The 21,962-nt window shown below is 20.2% G+C and overlaps 5 protein-coding genes across 5 annotated transcripts; 2 read left to right on the plus strand and 3 right to left on the minus strand. All coding sequences in view use genetic code 6, as the record gives it.

Annotated features, from left to right (window-relative positions):
* Positions 1–123: 123 nt before the first annotated feature.
* Positions 124–2,640, minus strand: TTHERM_00187210 (AMP-binding enzyme family protein; the record flags this gene model as incomplete). The annotated part of the gene is made up of 6 exons (XM_001008887.2): positions 124–591; positions 673–1,081; positions 1,138–1,528; positions 1,584–1,783; positions 2,071–2,251; positions 2,310–2,640. The coding sequence occupies 6 exons, from the start codon at positions 2,638–2,640 to the stop codon at positions 124–126; spliced, it is 1,980 nt and encodes a 659-aa protein (XP_001008887.2).
* A 2,261-nt stretch (positions 2,641–4,901) lies between these two features.
* On the plus strand, positions 4,902–6,756 carry TTHERM_00187229 (oxalate/formate antiporter protein; the record flags this gene model as incomplete). The annotated part of the gene is made up of 7 exons (XM_001471092.1): positions 4,902–4,937; positions 4,993–5,042; positions 5,310–5,399; positions 5,660–5,749; positions 6,010–6,099; positions 6,361–6,447; positions 6,666–6,756. 7 exons carry the CDS (start codon positions 4,902–4,904, stop codon positions 6,754–6,756), a joined length of 534 nt encoding a protein of 177 aa, XP_001471142.1.
* A 576-nt stretch (positions 6,757–7,332) lies between these two features.
* Positions 7,333–9,787, minus strand: TTHERM_00187230 (AMP-binding enzyme family protein; the record flags this gene model as incomplete). Its single annotated transcript, XM_001008889.2, has 6 exons — positions 7,333–7,800; positions 7,882–8,290; positions 8,345–8,735; positions 8,785–8,984; positions 9,224–9,404; positions 9,457–9,787. The coding sequence occupies 6 exons, from the start codon at positions 9,785–9,787 to the stop codon at positions 7,333–7,335; spliced, it is 1,980 nt and encodes a 659-aa protein (XP_001008889.2).
* Positions 9,788–12,452: 2,665 nt separating this feature from the next.
* On the plus strand, positions 12,453–16,593 carry TTHERM_00187258 (hypothetical protein; the record flags this gene model as incomplete). Its single annotated transcript, XM_001471093.2, has 11 exons — positions 12,453–12,476; positions 12,534–12,583; positions 13,146–13,235; positions 13,510–13,599; positions 13,795–13,884; positions 14,829–14,918; positions 15,189–15,278; positions 15,549–15,638; positions 15,864–15,953; positions 16,216–16,305; positions 16,500–16,593. The coding sequence occupies 11 exons, from the start codon at positions 12,453–12,455 to the stop codon at positions 16,591–16,593; spliced, it is 888 nt and encodes a 295-aa protein (XP_001471143.2).
* A 954-nt stretch (positions 16,594–17,547) lies between these two features.
* On the minus strand, positions 17,548–21,643 carry TTHERM_00187259 (cyclic nucleotide-binding domain protein; the record flags this gene model as incomplete). The annotated part of the gene is made up of 13 exons (XM_001471094.2): positions 17,548–17,668; positions 17,880–17,969; positions 18,227–18,316; positions 18,569–18,658; positions 18,915–19,004; positions 19,242–19,331; positions 19,590–19,679; positions 19,936–20,025; positions 20,284–20,373; positions 20,632–20,721; positions 20,979–21,068; positions 21,498–21,547; positions 21,605–21,643. The coding sequence occupies 13 exons, from the start codon at positions 21,641–21,643 to the stop codon at positions 17,548–17,550; spliced, it is 1,110 nt and encodes a 369-aa protein (XP_001471144.2).
* Between the last annotated feature and the right edge of the window lie 319 nt (positions 21,644–21,962).

The raw sequence follows: 21,962 nt of genomic DNA on the forward strand, positions 1-21,962 counted from the left end.
ATTTAGTGAAAAAAATTCCTTTAAACAAAATAAAATATCTAAATGATAAACATTATAAGTACAATAGAAATGAATTTAATATAGAAATAAGTATTAATTACTGAAAGAAATAATTATTATAATTCATTATGTTGCATATAGTTGCTTTATTATCTCTTTGTAGTGTTCTCTTGCTTAGAAGCGTATTAATTTAAAGGAAGAAGAACAAATGTCTAAAGAGATAAATGATTTAGGCTCAAGATAAATTTTCATGGCCTGCTCAAATGCAAACAGCTTGCAAGATTTACCCTTTTCAACTATTGTTTTCTAGTAGAATTAAATAATATCTTTATTATTGCATAGCTCTTAAAGATCTTCAGTTTCAATATTTAGTTCCTTAGCAATTACTTTAATTTCTTTAGGATTAGGAACAACTATACCTACACAATAATTTTGTAACGAATCTCCATAAAGGAAAACTTCTTAAACACCTCTAGCTGTGCAATATATGTTTTCTACTTTTTCAGGAGCAATATATTCGCCTTAGCTCAACTTAAATATATTTTTCTTTCTATCTATAATCTATAACGATCCACTAGGCCATAAACAACCCTTTAATTAAAAACACAAAAAGAAAATTAATTCAAGTCAAATTTTCTTAAAAATGCTAAAATTGTTATAAAAAATTTTTACAATATCTCCTGAATGAAGCCATCCTTCTCCATCAATAGCTTCTTTTGTCTTTTCTTCATCCTTGTAATACCCAGCAAACACAGATGATCCTCTCACACAAATTTCACCTCTTGGGTAACTTTCACCAAGTTCATTTTTGTCTGTAGATAAATAATTCATTTCAGGGACATCTATCAACTTCATTTCTAACTATCCACAAATACCTCCTACTGTTCTAGGTGCTTTGACATCATATCTAGATGTGCAAAATTCAAGTCCCATTCCTTCTGTTTAGCCATATGCTTCATAGATAGGACAACCAAGAACAATTTTAAAGAAATTCAAAATTTCTGTTGAAATAGGAGCTGACGCACTAAGTGCTAATCTAATTTTACCACCAAAAGCCTACTTCATCTTATTGAAAACCAACCTTAATACAATATAATTAAAATCTTTTAAGAATAAGAATTAAATTAATTTACTTACTTATCATATAAAATATGATGATATTAATTTTTAGTCGTAAGATTGTGTAGCTTGGATTAAATTGCGTATTTGACTAGTAAAGCTTAAAATCCCTTAAGTTTGTTAATTTCATTCTAAATAGCTTCATAAAATCTATTAAATAATCTAGGTACTAAAATCATCAAGGTTGGTTAGCAATCTTGAAGGTCATCTTTCAACTTCTAAATATCTCCTCCAAAAAAAGCAATTTTAGTTCCGGTGTACCAACATACAGCATTAAATATTCTTTACATAGAATGAGGCAATGGCAAAAAGCATAGCATACTATCATTTTCGTTTGGATCTTTTTCATCTAATGCTGCTATAATAGAAACAAAATTTCTATGAGTCAACATTACACCTTTGGGTAAACCTAAATTATTTAAATTAAACATTTTTAATTTAAATAAAAATAAATAACTTTATACCAGTTGTCCCTGAAGTGTAGCTAAATGTAAAAACTTAATCAGGTTTTATATCTTTAGGCATTTCTTGCATTTATTATTTTCCTTGCTAAATTAAATCTTTAAACATTAATAAATTTAATCCTGCTTTCTTCACTTATTCTATTAAATTTTCCTCTAAATCATCAAAAGATACAATATTCCTCAAATTGTAAGTTTTAGGTCTTATTTAATTATTTTAAAAGTTTTTATTTTTATTTTATTTTCTATCAAAACAAATTTGATAAATTTATTAATAATTTTATTAAAAAATGTTTTCAATTTAAATTTTTCATTAGAAATTCTTAAAATTTTTTTCTATATAATTTTATTTTTTAAAAAAAATATTTAATTTAATTGGAATTATTTAAATAATGAATGATTGATAATTTATTAATTAAAATTAAAAACATATTTTAAATTTCTTTTTTTACATTAATAATATTAAGTATTTTAATTTATAATTAATTACACTTGAAGTATTAAATTAATTGATTGTTGCGAGCAAAAACAAGTTGTCATTTATGTCTATTCAAATACATATGATGTTGTTTCAGGATCCAGAGTATCATAAAAAGGAACTAAAGTAAAATTATAAAGAGCGCATGCCCAATCAACAGTACTCCATTCTATTCTATTTCTTGAGTTTATACCTTAATTAATTTATATATTACAGGTTAAGAATTATTTTGTAAATCATTAAAAAAGTACCAATTAATCTTAGATTCAAATTTTTATATTCATTTGTTTAATATGACAAGTTTAAGTTTTTAATTGATGAGCCTATAGCTTTAGCATCTTCAAATTCTTCACCATAAGTTTTATAAGTAAATTTGTTTATCACTGGATCCCTCTTTCCGATAAACTCTCTATCTTTGAATTTAGAATGTGAGTTTATTAGGAGATCTTAAAGATTTTATATCTCCTCATTAGGATATTTAACTATCTCCTGCTAGTAATTGACGTGTCTATAAATAGCGGTCTCTCCTTCCTTTTTTTCAGTAACAGGAACTGAGTAAATGTATGATTAATTTCCTCCCATTTTTTTTAATAATAATTTAATTGTTATTATTTTAATTTATGATATCTTAATTACTTGATGACTCTCTTTTTAAGCTTGTATTATTCTATTTTTATTTTAATTCAAGCTGTTGTTTACAAAATTTTTCAGAACATTTAAAGATGGATAGAAAAATATTTTAGAATTCAAAACTTAATGTTTATATTTTTTGGACTCTTTTATTCCATATTTACATGGAAAATAATTTTAACTAAACATAAAATCTATCTTTTTTATAGTAAGTAAACCTTATTCTTAAATGTATTTGAAAAAGATTTGGTATATCAATCAAAATAATTAAATTTTAAATAATCTAAAAAGAATTAATCAGATAATAATTTAAATCTGAAGTTATATTAAACACTTACTGTTTTTATATGTTTTAATTAAATTTTATATTATTGTTAATATATGATGGTCAGAATTGACACTTTTTCCTTACCCAAAACATAGGTTTAAAGTTAACTTTTTTTTCTTAACTAATGATCTTGAAAATAATAAAATATATTATTTTCAAAAGAACATTTAATGTATATTTTCTTATATAACTATAATAGTAGAAATCCTCTTTCTTTGTTAGTTAAAAATAAGACAAAACTTTTTAAAAATTATGATCAGATATTGAAAAGATCTTATCCAAATTTTATAAGATATATAATCTTTTATAAAATATGTTACTTTTATTTGATATCATTTAATTATAATTAGATTTACAGATTTGCAAATATTAATACATACTTTCAGATTAAAACCTTTAAAAAATTAAGTCATCAAAAAGTAATAATATTAACAATCAATATTTTTTGTCAATTTTAATTAATAAATAATAAAAGAATTGTCTAGTTTTTTTGCAGCTGCTACCAATTTCAATTATTCTAAAGATTGAAAAGTATAAAAATATTATCAATTATAAAAATTTATTTTCTCTTAGCTAAAATAATAATCTAACTTTTAAAGATTAAAATAACTTTTATATAATTGACTCAAGTTAATATGTGTCAATTATCAATTAATTTAATCTATCATACTAAAAAAAAAGATAAAATAATGTAAAAACTTAGATCAGATATTGAAAAGATAGATAGTATCCAATTTTATAATATATATAATCTTTTATAAATATGTTACTTCTATTTGATATCATTTAGTATTTTTATAATTATGAATCTTTCATTTACCGATTTGCAAATATTAATACATACTTTGAGATTAAAAACCTTTAAAAAATTAAGTCATCAAAAAGTAATAATAAAAAAATCAAAATTGTCAAATTTAATTAGTAAATACAGTATTTTCAAATCAAGTAAATCATAAATATTTAATATTAAATTTATTTATTTATTTCAAATTAATGATATTAACAAAAAGAAAAAAGAATTTATACCTTTTAATAAGATTCTGATTGAAATTGTCATGACTTAATTTTACATTTATTTTTATAAGTGAAATATAATATTTTCTTTAATTTTTATTTTATTTTTGGAAATTATTTTTATTTATTTATAGCCAAACTTCTAATTAAAATCTAGTGGTTTGGCTATGTATTACTGAGTTTAAAATTAAATAAAAATATATATGAAATTGTTAGTTCTAAGCCATTTTTTTTTAATTCATTTTTATTTATGATAAATTTTGTTGAAATTTATAAATGTTATAAAAAATGTTTAAACTCAAAAAAAACAGGGTAAACTATTAGAAAATGGTTATTTAAAATAATATCGAGGATATTAAGATATTAATAGATTACCTATCTTCACTCTCTGAATTTTAAAAGCTTTAGAGAGTAAAGTATTAATTGTACTCTATTTATTAAAAATTTATATAAGTAGGTATAAATGCACTTATTTGATGGTTGCAATCTATATACTTAAATAACTTGTGCTTGCAAAAAAAAACTTATGGGATTAGATAATAATTCAATATATTATAATTATTCCCATCAATACTTGGATAAAAGATAAAAATCTACTATTTAACATTATTTTTATTAAATTTAAGGACATTAATTAATTACTATAATCTTTTCAAATATGACTAACTGCCCATCTCTAATACCTACTATATTTTTAAGTAAATGTTTTAAATAATAATATTAAGATTTAATAATGAATATTAATTTTATTTTTTTGTGATATCTCTTCATAAAAGCAAATTTATAAATGAATATTTGATAATTACTATATTTATTAATTAATTAAATTCAATAAATTGCTACTCAATATTTTTGAAAAAAAAAATAAATAATGTAATAGATTAAATAATACAAAGAATTAGAAGAAGTAATTATTTATTTTTATATTAATATCCTTTAAATTTTTTTTATTAATAAAAAAGTTTTTAAACTCTTCACTTTAATCTCATTAGGTTCTCCATATTTATCTAACGTATATTTAAATAAAAATATTTAAAAATTTTTTATTTTAACTTTAAATTTATTTAAAAAAATAATTTTTATAATAGAAATTCTCATTTTCTTTTTATTGTGCTTGCTTGCATTTATTTCTTCTTTCTTTGTTAATTTAGCTCATTATTTTATTTATTTTTAACTTTTGCTTTTATTTTTCATTAATCTTATTATTTCATATTTTTTCTACATTTTTTCCTTCTAAATAACTAATTAATTATTTATTTTTTCTTCAATATTTAAAAAGTTTCAATAAAATTGAATCAACAGGTGCATCAGGCTTAGGTTCTGCTTTAGCAAAGTGCATTAATCTCTCAAATTTGACACTTTATCTTAGGTAAAAACAGTTTATTTATTTTAGATTGTGATATTTTTAATTATAAAACGAATTTAAAACAATAAAGCTCATTTTTCTTTTTCTTTTTATTGTGCTTCCTTGCTTTTATTTCTTCTTTCTTTGTTAATTTAGTTCATCATTTTATTTATTTTTAACTTTTGCTTTTATTTTTCATTAATCTTATTATTTCATATTTTTTCTACATTTTTTCCTTCTAAATAACTAATTAATTATTTATTTTTTCTTCAATATTTAAAAAGTGGAAATTATATTGGTCCAGCAGGTGCATCAGGCTTAGGTTCTGCTTTAGCAAAGTGCATTAATCTCTCAAATTTGGCACTTTATCTTAGGTAAAAACAGTTTATTTATTTTTGATTGTGATATTTTTAATTATAAAACGAATTTATAACAATAAAGCTCATTTTTCTTTTTCTTTTTATTGTGCTTCCTTACTTTTATTTCTTCTTTCTTTGTTAATTTAGCTCATTATTTTATTTATTTTTAACTTTTGATTTTATTTTTCATTAATCTTATTATTTCATATTTTTTCTACATTTTTTCCTTCTAAATAACTATATAATTATTTATTTTTTCTTCAATATTTAAAAAGTGGAAATTAAATTGGTGATAAAGGTACATCAGGCTTAGGTTCTGCTTTAGCAAAGTGCATTAATCTCTCAAACTTGACACTTGGTCTTAGGTAAAAACAGTTTATTTATTTTTGATTGTGATATTTTTAATTACAAAAATTAATCTAAAACAATAAAGCTCATTTTTCTTTTTCTTTTTATTGTGCTTCCTTGCTTTTATTTCTTCTTTCTTTGTTAATTTAGTTCATCATTTTATTTATTTTTAAATTTTGATTTTATTTTTCATTAATCTTATTATTTCATATTTTTTCTTCATTTTTTCCTTCTAATTAACAATTTAATGATATATTTTTTCTTCAATATTTAAAAAGTGAAAATTAAATTGGTGATGAAGGTACATCAGGCTTAGGTTCTGCTTTAGCAAGCATTAAACTCTCAAATTTGACACTTGATCTTCGGTAAAAACAGTTTATTTATTTTGGATTGTGATATTTTTAATTACAAAAATTAATCTAAAACAATAAAGCTCTTTTAATTTATTTGATAGCTTTTTTATGATTATTTTTTTTATTTTTTTATTCTACTAATATTATTTTATTTATTAATTTAAATTTTTAATTTAAAAGTTTATTCTATTTAATTTTAATTCAAAATTTACATAAATTTATAATAAAAGTTTGAACAATTTGAATGAATAATAAAAATTCAAAGTAAAAAGTAAGTGTGTTAAATCAAAAAGATTAGTCGTCTTTAAAATATAACTCTGATGATAAACAAGTAGTGAAAAAAGATGAATAAATATTAAATGTTTGAATAATTAAAAATTATATGTTTTATAATATTATATTTTGAAAAAGTTTTTTTAACCTTAATAAAAGATAGATTTAATGATTGTTTTTTATATTTTTATAATTCATATTTTTATAAGTTAATAAATAGCTTATAATATATAGAGAAAAAGGTGTTCTAGCGCCTTAGACCAAATTAACATTTATAATCATTTTATATCAAGTAATTTTTTTGATAAAGGTTGAAATAATTTATTTATTTTAAATTAACTTTAACTTTTATCATACATACATAGTTTGTTTGAAATATTTTTAAAATATTATTTTTAAAAACTAATTTTATATAAATTCAATATTTTTACTTCTAAAAATTTCAAATATATTATGATTCTTTAATATTCTAATTTTAGTTTATTTAATAAAAAAAATTGATTTATTCAAAAATAAAATATCTAAATGATAAATATTATAAGTAGAATAGAAATAACTTTTATATAGAAATAAGTATTAATTACTGAAAAAATCATTTTTATTTATATTTATAATCAAGATAATTCATTATGTTGCATATAGTTGCTTTATTATCTCTTTGTAGTGTTCTCTGGCTTAGAAACGTATTAATTTAAAGGATGAAGAACAAATGCCTAAAGAGATAAATGATTTAGGCTCAAGATAAATTTTCAAGGCCTGCTCAAATGTAAATAGTTTGCAAGATTTACCCTTTTCAACAATTGTTTTCTAGTAGAATTAAATAATATCTTTGTTCTTGCACAGCTCTTAAAGATCTTCAGTTTAAATATTTAGTTCCTTAGCAATTACTTTAATTTCTTTAGGATTAGGAACAATTATACCCACACAATAATTTTGTAACGAATCTCCATAAAGGAACGCTTCTTAAACACCTCTAGCTGTGCAATATATATTTTCTACTTTTTCAGGAGCAATATATTCGCCTTAGCTCAACTTAAATATATTTTTCTTTCTATCTATAATCTATAACGATCCACTAGGCCACAAACAACCCTTTAATTAATTAAACACAAAAAGAAAATTAATTCAAGTCAAATTTGTTTGAAAATGCTAAAAGTGTTTTAAAAAATTTACAATATCTCCTGAATGAAGCCATCCTTCTCCGTCAATAGCTTCTTTTGTCTTTTCTTCATCCTTGTAATACCCAGCAAACACAGATGATCCTCTCACACAAATTTCACCTCTAGGGTAACTTTCGCCTTGTTCATTTTTATCTGTAGATAAATAATTCATTTCAGGGACATCTATCAACTTCATTTCTAACTATCCACAAATACCTCCTACTGTTCTAGGTGCTTTGACATCATATCTAGACGTGCAAAATTCAAGTCCCAGTCCTTCTGTTTAGCCATATGCTTCATAAATAGGACAGCCAAGAACAATTTTAAAGAAATTTAAAATCTCTGTTGAAATAGGAGCTGACGCACTAAGTGCTAATCTAATTTTACCACCAAAAGCCTACTTCATCTTGTTGAAAACCAACCTTAATAAAAAATAGTTAAAAAACTGTTAAAAATATGAATTAAATTTAATTTACTTATCATATAAAATATGATGATATTAATTTTTAGTCGTAAGATTTTGTAGCTTGGATTAAATTGCGTATTTGACTAGTAAAGCTTAAAATCCCTTAAGTTTGTTAATTTCATTCTAAATAGCTTCATAAAATCTATTAAATAATCTAGGTACTAAAACCATCAAAGTTGGTTAACAGTCTTGAAGGTCTTCTTTCAACTTTTAAATATCTCCTCCAAAGAAAGCAATTTTAGTTCCAGTGTACCAACATATAGCATTAACTATTCTTTACATAGAATGAGGCAATGGTAAAAAGCATAGCATATTATCATTTTCGTTTGGATCTTTTTCATCTAAAGCTGCTATAATAGAAACAAAATTTCTATGAGTCAACATTACACCTTTGGGTAAACCTAAATAAATTTAACAATTTTAATTTTTAAAAAATAAATAACTTTATACCAGTTGTTCCTGAAGTGTAGCTAAATGTAAAAACTTAATCAGGCTTTATATCTTTAGGCATTTCTTGCATTTACTATTTTCCTTGCTAAATTAAATCTTTAAACATTAATAAATTAAATCCTGCTTTCTTGACTTATTCTATTAAACTTTCCTCTAAATCATCAAAAGATACTATATTCTTCAAATTATAAGTTTTAGGTCTTTTGTTATTTTAAAAGTTTTATTTATTTTATTTTCTATGAAAAAAAACTTGATAAGCATAAATTTTTATTAAAAAGTGTTTTTCATTTAAATTTTTAATTTAATTTTTTTGAAAATTTTTAATTTTAATGATAATAATTAAGTAGCGATTGATAATTTATTTACTATAATTAAATAAATATTTTAAAACTTTTTTTTTAATTAATAATATTAAGTATTTTAATTTATAATTAATTACACTTGAAGTATTAATTTAATTGATTGTTGTGAACAAAAACAAGTTGTCATTTATGTTTATTCAAATACATATGAAGTTGTCTCAGGACCTAGAGTATCGTAAAAAGGAACTAAAGTGAAATTATAAAGAGCGCATGCCCAATCAACAGTATTCCATTCTATTCTGTTTCTTGAATTTATACCTTAATTAATTTATATATTTAAGATTAAGAATTATTATCATTAAAAAAGTACCAATTAATCTTAGATTCAAATTTTTATAGTCATTTGTTTCATATGACAAGCTTAAATTTTTAATTGATGAACCTATAGCTTTAGCATCTTCAAATTCTTCACCATAAGTTTTATAAGTGAATTTATTTGTCACTGGATCCCTCTTTCCGACAAACTCTCTATCTTTGAATTTAGAATGTGAGTTTATTAAAAGGTCTTAAAGATTTTATATCTCCTCATTAGGAGACTTAACTATCTCCTGCTTGTAATTGACATGCCTATAAATAGCGGTCTCTCCTTCCTTTTTTTCAGTAACAGGAACTGAGTAAATGTATGATTAATTTCCTCCCATTTTTTTTCTTTTAATAATTTAATTGTTAAAAAAGTAATTATTTTAATTTATAATATCATAATTACTTGATGAGTGTATCTATCTATATTTAAGCTTGTATTATTCTATTTTCATTTTTGATTCAAGCTGTTATGAGTTTTAGAAAATTTTTCAGAATATTTATAGATGGATACTAAATAAAAAAAATATTTTAGAAATCAAAACTCAGTGTTTGTATTTTTTGTACTCTTTTCTTCCATATTTACATGGAAAATAATTTTAACTAAACATAAAATCTATCTTTTTTATAGTAAGGAAATCTTATTTTTGAATATAAGTGAAAAAGATCCAGTATATCACTCAATCAAAATAATTAATTTTTAATTATCTAAAAAGAATTAATCAGATAATAATTTAAATCTGAAGTGATATTAAACACTTACTATTTTTATGTGTTTTAATTAAATTTTGTATTTTTGCTAATACACGAAAATCTTAATTGACACTTTTTCCTTACTCAAAATATAAGTTTTAAAGCTAAATTTTTTTTCTTACTAATGGTTTTGAATAAAATAAAATTTTATACTTTATTTTCAAAAGAACATTTAATGTAGATTTTCTGAAATAACGAAATAACTATAATAGCAGAAATCTTCTGTCTTAGGTAGTAAATTAAAAAAATATTTTTAAAATTTGAGCATGAGATTGTAATTTATCTAGAAATTATGGTTTATTTTTAAATGATAATTTTTTTATGTTAGAGTTTATAAAAATTTATTTTCTCTTAGTTAAAAAGATAACATATCTTTTAAGGATTAAAATTAACTATAATAAAATTTGTTCTAATATATATAAATCAATTATCAAATAATTTAATCTATTATACTCAAAAAAATGACAAAACTTTATGAAAATTATGATCAGATATTGAAAAGATAGTATCCAAATTTTATAAGATATATAATCTTTTATAAAATATGTTACTTTTATTTGATATCATTTGATATTCTTAGAATTATGAATCTTTCATTTACCGATTAGCAAATAATAATACATACTTTCAGATTAAAAATCTTTAAAAAATTAAGTCATTAAAAAGTAATAATATAAAAAAATAAAGATTTGTCTATTTTTATTAATAAATAATAAAAATTGTCTAATGTTTTGCAGCTGTTTACCTATTTAAATTAAAGTATTCAATTATTCAAAAGATTTACAATTATTATAATATTTGTCAATATTAAACATTAAAATATGCATTTTCTATTAAGTAAGTATACTCAACTAAAACATAAAACACAAAAGTTTATAAACATTTTTGAACAAAAAGTGTATTTATATTTAAATAATTTAACAAATTTAATTGAGATCTGCTCCCAGTTAAAAAATATTTATACAAAATAATTTAATAGATTACGTATTAAATTAGTATTTGATTTTCACTAGAAACAAAAATTTAGATATATTTATTAAAATTTTATATTGATTTTGATATTTTATTAAATAAATTTTAATATATAGTTCATTAATTATTTATTTATAGTACTATTTAGCATAATTAATAATTTCACAGTAGAAGCACATAAACCTAATAAAATACTCGATTTAGGTTTCGAGTGTACTCATAATTATTGTTTTAATAAAAATTAATTTAATTTATTAGAAATTTTTATATATTTTACTTCACAATTGTAATATGTTTCAAAATAATAAATTAAAAAAGTTAAATAAAAAATATAATTGATTATTTGATTATTAGATTTATCGAGTATCAATTTATACATATCAATATTTGATAAAAATAGAAGCTAATTAATTTAAGAGATAAATTTCTCTGGAGAAACAATAAGGTATTTTCTTTGTGATAATTTATCATTTTTTATGTGTTTAATAAATAGTATTGTATTTTACATTTTTGATTTGCTTAATTAAAAAATGAACCAAAAGAAAGTACTTACTTTAAAAAATATATTTGTTAGTTAAAACACTATTTTTGCAGCATAATTTATAAAATATAATCAAAGAAATATTAAATTTTATTTTAAATAATCATTCCAAATTTTTTTTTTCATTTATTGGTCAGATTATTTCAAACAGCAGTTCATTAAATTATTAAAATATTAAATGCTTTAGTGTTAAATTATTATGAATGTTACTTGCTATCAAGTTCTTCTCATAAGAATTTAAAATTGCTGCAATTTTTAGAGCAGTTAGTTCCAAGAGAAACCTAGCTTGCTAATTTTTCGCTCTCCAAGCATTTCCCTTGGAGGGTGGGCAACATTTTACAACATTTTTAAAAAATTTTTAATAAAAAACTTTAAAAAATTTTCTAAAATTTTGACAAAAAAAAATTTAAGATTTATTTTAAAAATAAATATGAAAATAAATCTAATTACAAAAATAAAAATAAATAAATGCCTCAAAAATTTATTTTATACTAATAAGTTCGAATTCTCATTATCCTTTATAATTTAATCTCTAGTTTCTATATTATTTTAAGTACACCTTTTAAATAGTAAATTTAAGATTTAAAAATGAATGTTACACTAACATTTTTATGATATCTCTTAATAAAAGTAAATTTATAAATTCATATAATAAATTTTTTATATTGACTTATATTTAATTAAATTCTGATAAATTAATATTCAATATTTTTGAAAAAAAATAAATAATATAATAGACTATGTTTTACAACGAATTAGAAGAAGTAATTATTTTTTTTTTTATGAAAAAGCTTTAAATTTATTTTTTTTTAAATAAAAAGTTTTTAAACTCTTCACTTTAATCTCATTAGGTTCTCCATATTTATCTGCCGTATACTAAATTTATAATAATATTATTATCATTTTCTACATATTTAACCTTCAGTTTATTTAAAATATTACTTAATATTTTTTATATATTTAATTTTCAATTTATTTATAAAATAATTTTTGTATAAAAATTGTAGTCAATTATTTATTATTGATTTTTATTGAAACAAATTTTTATTTAGCTATTTTAACTTAATTTTCATTTCAATTTATAATTATTTTTTATTCATTATTGATTTTTTATTAATTAATATTTTTTCTTGATTTTTTGTTACAAACGTTTATAATTGATAAAAAGAGTTTATTTGTTTTGGATTATGATATTTTTAATTATTAAAACTAATTTAAAACAATAAACATTTTTTAATTTATTGGATTTATTTTTTTTTTCTTTTTATTGTGCTAGCTAGCTTGCTTTTTCCTCTTTCTTTGTTAATTTTAGTCATTGTTTTTTTTCAAACTTTGCTTTTATTTTTAATTATGTTATTATTTCATATTATTTCTTCGCTTTTTCTTTCTAATTAACTTATTAATAGTATATTTTTTCTTCTATATTTAAAAAGTGACAGTTAAATTAGTGATGATGGTGTATCAGACTTAGGTTCGGCTTTAGCAAATTGCACTAATCTCTCAAATTTGGGACTTAATCTTAGGTAAAAACAGTTTATTTGTTTTGGATTATTAGATTGATAATTATAAAAATTAATTTAAAACAATAAAGATCTTTTAATTAATTTGATTTATTTTTCTTTTATTTTTATTTTACTAGCTTACTTTTTCTTCTTTCTTTGTTAATTTAAGTTACTATTTTATTTAAACTTTTTCTTTTAATATTAATTAATTATTCTTATTATTTCATATTTTTTCTTTATTTTTTCCTTCTAATTAACTTTTTAATTAAATATTTTTTCTTCAATATTCAAAAAGTTCCAATAAAATTGGTCATAAATGTGTATCAAGCTTAGGTCCTGCTTTAGCAAATTGCACTAATCTCTCAAATTTGGCACTTTATCTTGAGTAAAAAGAGTTTATTTGTTTTGGATTGTGATATTTTTAATTATAAAAATAGCTAGCTTACTTTTTATTCTTTCTTTGTTAATTTAACTCATTATTTTATTTTCAACTTTTGCTTTTATCATTTAATATCTTTTCTTCATTTTTTCCTTCTAATTAACTAATTAATAATATATTTTTTCATAAATATTTAAAAAGTTCCAATTAAATTAGTGATGAATGTGTATCAAATTTAGGCTCTGCTTTAGCAAATTGTACTAATCTCTCAAATTTGACTCTTGATCTTTAGTAAAATGAGCTTATTTGTTTTGGATTGTGATATTTTTAATAAAAAAACTAATTTAAAACAATCTAGATCATTTCTTTTTCTTTTCTTTTTATTGTGCTATATAGCTTACTTTTTCTTCTTTCTTTGTTAATTTAAGTCATTGTTTTATTTTAAACTTTCGCTTTTGAATTGTTCTTATTATTTCATAATATTTCTTCATTTTTTCCTTCAATTAACTAATTAATAATATTTTTTTTCTTCAATATTTAAAAAGTTCCAATTAAATTGGTGATTCAGGTGTTTTAAGCTTAGGTTCTGCTTTAGCAAATTGCATTAATCTCTCAAATTTAGCACTTAATCTTAGGTAAAAAGAGTTTATTTGTTTTGGACTGTGATATTTTTAATTATAAAAACTAATTTAAAGCAATAAAGAACTTTTAATTTATTTGATTTGTTTTTATTTAGTTTTTATTTACTTTCTAGCTTGCTTTTCTTTCTTTCTTTGTTAGTTTAAGTCTTTTTTTTTTAAAATTTTGCTTTTATTATTAACTATTATTTCTTCATTTTTTCCTTCTAATTAAATGATTAATAAACTATTTTTTCTTGAATATTTGAAAAGTTCAAATTAAATTGGTGATGCAGGTGTATTAAGTTTAGGCTCTGCTTTAGCAAATTGTACTAATCTCTCAAATTTGATACTTGATCTTTAGTAAAAAGAGTTTATTTGTTTTGGATTGCTATATTTTTTAATTAACTAATTTAAAACAAAATAGATCTTTTAATTTATTTCATTTATTTTTCTTTTCTTTTTATTGTCCTAGCTAACTAGCTTGCTTTTTCTTCTTTCTTTGTTAATTTAAGTCATTGTTTTATTTTAAACTTTTGCTTTTATTATAAGTTGTTCTTATTATCTCATTATTTTTTCCTTCTAATTAATATATTTTTTCTTCAATATTAATAAAAGTAAGAATTAAATTTGCACAATTAGTGTATCAGGCTTATGTTCTGTTTTAGCAAATTTCACTAATCTCTCAAATTTGTCACTTAATCTTAGGTAAAAAGAGTTTATTAGTTTTTAATTGTGATATTTATAATTATAAAAACTAATTTAAAACAATAAAATGATCTTTTAGTTTATCTCATTTATTTTTCTTTTATTTTATTGTGCTAGATTGATTTTTCTTCTTTCTTTGTGAATTTAACTCATTATTTTTTTTTCATCTTTTACTTTTATTAAATTTTTCTTATTATTTCATATTTATTCTTCATTTTTTCCTTTTTTTAATTAATTAATAATAAAATATTTTCTTCAATATTTAAAAAGTTTCAATTAAATTGGTAAAATTTGTGTATCAGGTTTAGGTTCTGCTTTAGCAAATTGCACTAATCTCTAAAATTTGACACTTAATCTCGGGTAAAAAGATATTATTTGTTTTGGTTTGTGATATTATTAGTTATAAAAACTAATTTGAAACAATAAAGATCTATTAATTTATTTTATTCATTTTTCTTTTCTTTTTATTGTACTTGTTTGTTTTTACTTGATTCTTTGTTAATTTAAGTCATTTTTATATTTTCAACTTTTTCTTTTTTTATTAATTGTTCTTAATATTTCATATTTTTTCTTCATTTTTCCTTTTTATTAACTGATTAACAATCTATTTTTTTTTCAATATTTATAAAGTTCCAATTAAATTGGTGATGAATGTGTATCAGGCTTAGGTTCCGCTTTAGCAAATTGCAATAATCTCTCAAATTTTACACTTAATCTTGGGTAAAAAGATATTATTTGTTTTTATTTGTGATATTTTTAATTATTTGATCTATTTTTATTTTTATTGTACTAGCTAGCTAACTAGCTTGCTTTTTCTTCTTTCCGTGTTTATTTAAGTCAATGTTTTATTTTCGACTTTTGCTCTTATTATTAATTGTTATTATTCTTTCATTTTTTTCTTCTAATTAACTAAATAATAATATTTTTTTTACAATATTTAAAAAGTTCCAATTAAATTGGTGCAATTGGTGCCTCAAGCTTAGGTTTTGCATTAGCAAATTGTACTAATCTCTCAAATTTGACACTTTACCTTGAGTAAAAAGAATTTATTTGCTTTTGATTGTGATATTTTTAATTATAAAAACTAATTTAAGCAATAAAGATCTTTTAATTTATTTGATTTATTTTTATTGTGATTACTTTTTTTTCTTCTTTTGTTTTTACTTTAACTCATTATTTTATTTTTAACTTTTACTTTTATTATTAATTGTTATTATTTATTTAATATTTTTCCTTCATTTTTTCCTTCAAATTAACTAATTAATTAATAATATATTTTCTCTTCAATATCAAAAAGTGACAATTAAATTGCTAATGAAAGCGTATCAGACTTAGGTTCTGCTTTAGCACATAGCACTAATCTCTCAAATTTGATACTTAACTTTAGGTAATAATAGTTTATTTGTTTTGAATTGTGATATTTTTAATTACTAATTTAAAACAAACAATTAAGCTCATTTAATTCTTTATCTTTTTTATCCTGCTTATGTTTTTTTATTTATTAATTTAAGAAATAATTTTTAATTCAAAATTTAATTTTAATTAATATTTATTAAAATTTACACTGATTTATTATAAAAGTGATAACTAAATTAGTGACTCATAAAAATTCAAACTAAAAAGCAAATGTCTTAAATCAAAAAGATTAGTAATCTTTGCAATGTATTTCTACTGAAAATAAACAAGTGGCGAAAAAAAATTGAATAAATATTTGAATAATAAATTATTATATGTTTTATTTTTTAATTTTTATTATTATTAATACTTGACACAGAAAAATATAAGCTATGCAAAAAAATTTTTAATTATATATATATATATATATATATCATTAGAGCAGATAAATAAATAAATAATTAATTAATTAATAATTAATTTTAAAATTTATTTAAATTATTATAAACTTAATACAAATTACATAAATAAAAATGAAATACTATTATATAAATTTATTTAATATAAAATTAATCAATCTATTACAAAAAAAAATCCTTGATTAGCGATATAAGGGAATTCTCATTCATTTTTATAATGAAAATTCCTATTGTATATACGTTTCCAAAGGATATGCGGGAAACAAAATTTAATTATATAGCTTCTGCTATAATATATCGCTAAAAATTACAAATGGTTTGGTTACTTTCGGTGAAATCTGATGCTGTCTGAATAGGAATTAACTGATTTAAATTAATTTAATTTTTAAATTTTTTTATTTTTTACAAGCTATTTATTAACTGACAAAAATATAATAATATAAATATAAAAATAATAATAAATCTATTTTTAAAAAATTATTCAAAATAAAATATTATAAAACATATAATATTTAATATTTATTCATTATTTTTTCGCCACTTGTTTATCATCATTATATTTTAAAGAGAACTAATCTTTTTGATTTAAGACACCTGTTTTTTACTTTGAATTTATTGATTTAGATTAAACTTTTATAAAAAATTTGTGTAAATTTTAAATAAACATTTAATAAAATAAATTTTTAATTAAAAATTATTACTTAAATTAATAAATAAAATAACATTAATAGAATAAAAAAAATAAATCATATAAAAGCTACCAAATAAATTCAAAGATCTTTATTGTTTTAAATTAGCTTTTATAATTAAAAATATCACAATCCAAAACAAATAAACTGTTTTTACTAAAGATCAAGTGTCAAATTTGAGAGATTAATGCACTTTGCTAAAGCAGAACCTAAGCCTGATGCACCCATTGCACCAATTTAATTTTGACTTTTTAAATATTGAAGAAAAAATAAAAAATTAATTCGTTAATAAGAAAGAAAAAATGAAGAAAAAATAGGAAATAATAAAATTAATGAAAAATGAAAGCAAAAGTTGAAAAATAAAATGATGAGTCAGAAAAAGAAAAAATAGCTTTATTGTTTTAAATTAGTTTTTATAATTAAAAATATCAAAATCCAAAACAAATAAACTGCTTTACCGAAGAACAAGTGTCAAATTTGAGAGATTAATGCACTTTGCTAAAGCAGAACCTAAGCCTGATGTACCTTCATCACCAATTTTATTCTAACTTTTTAAATATTGAAGAAAAAATAAAAAATAAATTAGTTAATTTAAAGGAAAAAATGAAGAAAAAATATGAAATAATAAGATTAATGAAAAATAAAAGCAAAAGTTGAAAATTATAATGATGAGTTAAATTAACAAATCAAGTAGAAAAAAAGCAAGCAAGCATAATAAAAAGAAAAAGAAAAAATAGCTTTATTGTTTTAAATTAGTTTTTATAATTAAAAATATCACAATCCAAAACATATAAACTGTTTTTACCTAAGATCAAGTGTCAAATTTGAGAGATTAATGCACTTTGCTAAAGCAGAACCTAAGCCTGATGTACCTTCATCACCAATTTAATTAGAACTTTTTAAATATTGAAGAAAAAATAAAAAATTAATTCGTTAATAAGAAAGAAAAAATGAAGAAAAAATATGAAATAATAAGATTAATGAAAAATAAAAGCAAAAGTTGAAAATTATAATGATGAGTTAAATTAACAAATCAAGAAGAAAAAAAAGCAAGCAGGCACAATAAAAAGAAAAAAGAGCTTTATTGTTTTAAATTAGTTTTTATAATTAAAAATATCACAATCCAAAACAAATAAACTGTTTTTACCAAAGATCAAGTGTCAAATTTGAGAGATTAATGCACTTTGCTAAAGCAGAACCTAAGCCTGATGTATTTTTATCACCAATTTAATTTCCACTTTTTAAATATTGAAGAAAAAATAAAAAATTAATTAGTAAATTAGAATGAAAAAATGAAGAAATAATATGAAATAATAAGATTAATGAAAAATAAAAGCAAAAGTTGAAAAATAAAATGATGAGTCAGATTAAAAAATCAAGAAGAAAAAAAGCGAGCAAGCACAATAAAAAGAAAAAAAAAAAGAGCTTTATTGTTTTAAATTAGTTTTTATAATTAAAAATATCACAATCCAAAACAAATAAATTGTTTTTACATAAGACCAAGTGTCAAATTTGAGAGATTAATGCACTTTGCTAAAGCAGAACCTAAGCCTGATGTACCTTCATCACCAATTTAATTAGAACTTTTTAAATATTAAAGAAAAAATAAAAATTCATTAGTTAATTAGAAGGAAAAAATGAATAAAAAATATGAAATAATAAGATTAATGAAAAATAAAAGCAAAAGTTGAAAAATAAAATGATGAGTCAAATTAACAAATCAAGAAGAAAAAAGTAAGCAAGCACAAAAAAAGAAAAAGAAAAAGGAGCATTTTTATTATTAAAAATATCACAAACGAAAACAAATAAACTGTTTTTACCTAAGATCAAGTGTCAAATTTGAGAAATTAATGCACATTGCTAAAGCTGAACCTAATCCTGATGCACCCATTGCACCAATTTAATTGTGACTTTTTAGATATTGAATAAAAAATAAAAAATTAATTAGTTAATTAGAAGGAAAAAATGAAGAAAAAATATGAAATAATAAGATTAATGAAAAATAAAAGCAAAAATTGAAAATTATAATGATGAGTTAAATTAACAAATCAAGAAGAAAAAAAAGCAAGGAAGCACAATAAAAAGAAAAAGAAAAAGTAGCTTTATTGTTTTTAATTAGTTTTTATAATTAAAAATATCACAATCCAAAACAAATAAACTGTTTTTACCGAAGATAAAGTGTCAAATTTGAGAGATAAATGCAATTTATTAAAGCAGAACCTAAGCATGATGTACCTTCATCACCAATTTTATTCCAACTTTTTAAATATTGAAGAAAAAAATAAAAATTCACTAGTTAATTAGAAGGAAAAAATAAAGAAATAATATGAAATAATAAGATTAATGAAAAATAAAAGCAAAAGTTGAAAAATAAATGATGAGTCAAATTAACAAATCAAGAAGAAAAAAAGCAAGCAAGCACAATAAAAAGAAAAAGAAAAAGTAGCTTTATTGTTTTTAATTAGTTTTTATAATTAAAAATATCACAATCTGAAACAAATAAACTGCTTTTACCCAAGATCAAGTGTCAAATTTGAGAGATTAATGCACTTTGCTAAAGCAGAACCTAAGCCTGATGTACCCATTGCACCAATTTTATTCCAACTTTTTAAATATTGAAGAAAAAAATAAAAATTCATTAGTTAATTAGAAGGAAAAAATGAAGAAAAAATATGAAATAATAAGATTAATGAAAAATAAAAGCAAAAGTTGAAAATTATAATGATGAGTTAAATTAACAAATCAAGAAGAAAAAAAAGCAAGCAAGCACAATAAAAAGAAAAAGAAAAAAGAGCTTTATTGTTTTTAATTAGTTTTTATAATTAAAAATATCACAATCCAAAATAAATAAACTGTTTTTACCTAAAACCAAGTGTCAAATTTGAGAGATTAATGCACTTTGCTAAAGCAGAACCTAAGCCTGATGTACCCATTGCACCAATTTAATTTTGACTTTTTAAATATTGAAGAAAAAATAAAAAATTAATCCGTTAATAAGAAAGAAAAAATGAAGAAAAAATATGAAATAATAAGATTAATGAAAAATAAAAGCAAAAATTGAAAATTATAATGATGAGTTAAATTAACAAATCAAGAAGAAAAAAAAGCAAGGAAGCACAATAAAAAGAAAAAGAAAAAGTAGCTTTATTGTTTTTAATTAGTTTTTATAATTAAAAATATCACAATCCAAAACAAATAAACTGTTTTTACCGAAGATAAAGTGTCAAATTTGAGAGATAAATGCAATTTATTAAAGCAGAACCTAAGCATGATGTACCTTCATCACCAATTTTATTCCAACTTTTTAAATATTGAAGAAAAAAATAAAAATTCATTAGTTAATTAGAAGGAAAAAATAAAGAAATAATATGAAATAATAAGATTAATGAAAAATAAAAGCAAAAGTTTAAAAATAAAATGATGAGTTAAATTAACAAATTAAGAAGTAAAAAAGCAAGCAAGCACAATAAAAAGAAAAAGAAAAAGTTGCTTTATTGTTTTTAATTATTTTTTATAATTAAAAATATCACAATCTGAAAAAAATAAACTGTTTTTACCTAAGATCAAGTGTCAAATTTGAGAGATTGATGCACTTTGCTAAAGCAGAACCTAAGCCTAATGTACCTTCATCACCAATTTAATTTCCACTTTTTAAATATTGAAGAAAAAATAAAAAATTAATTAGTTAATTTAAAGGAAAAAATAAAGAAATAATATGATATAATAAGATTAATGAAAAATAAAAGTAAAAGCTAAAAAATATAATGATGAGTTAAATTAACAAATCAAGAAGAAAAAAAGCAAACAAGCACAATAAAAAGAAAAAGAAAAAATAACTTTATTGTTTTTGATTAGTTTTTATAATAGTAAAAATAAAGAAAAAATATAAAATAATAAAAAATGAATAATAAATAATTAAAAATTGAAATGAAAATTAAGTTGAAATAGCAAAACTATTTATGTTTAAATACAAGTATATGAATAATGATGAAAGTTTCTGCTAGAAAAATTATTTTTTGAAAAAATAGAAAGTTTAATAAAAAAAAATATTAATAATATTTATAAATTAAATTTACCTCAGATCAATTAGGAGAAACTAATGAGATAAAAGTGAAGAGTTTAAAAACTTTTTTTGTAAATTTATATAAATTTAAAGGATATTAATAAAAAAATTAATAATTACTTCTTTTAATTTGTTATATGTTTTAATCTATTATATCATTTATTTTTTTTTTCAAAAATATTGGATAGCAATTTATGGAATTTAATTAATTAATTAATTATAAATGGATAAAAAGAACAAATAAAAGATAATAATTATTAAATATTAATTTATAAATTTGCTTTTATGAAGAGATACCACAAAAAAATTAATTTAAAATTCATTATTTTATCTAAATATTTGTATTTAAAACTTTTATATGTTGCAAATTCAGGAATTAAAATACGATGAACTGGATATAATGATATTTGAATTCCTAGATTATCTTTAAAAATAATAAAATATAAATAATATTTATAAAAACTATTGCAAAAAGACA

Source organism: Tetrahymena thermophila (assembly GCF_000189635.1).
Source record: "Tetrahymena thermophila SB210 genomic scaffold scf_8254798, whole genome shotgun sequence".
In the NCBI taxonomy this organism is placed as follows: Eukaryota; Ciliophora; class Oligohymenophorea; order Hymenostomatida; family Tetrahymenidae; genus Tetrahymena; species Tetrahymena thermophila.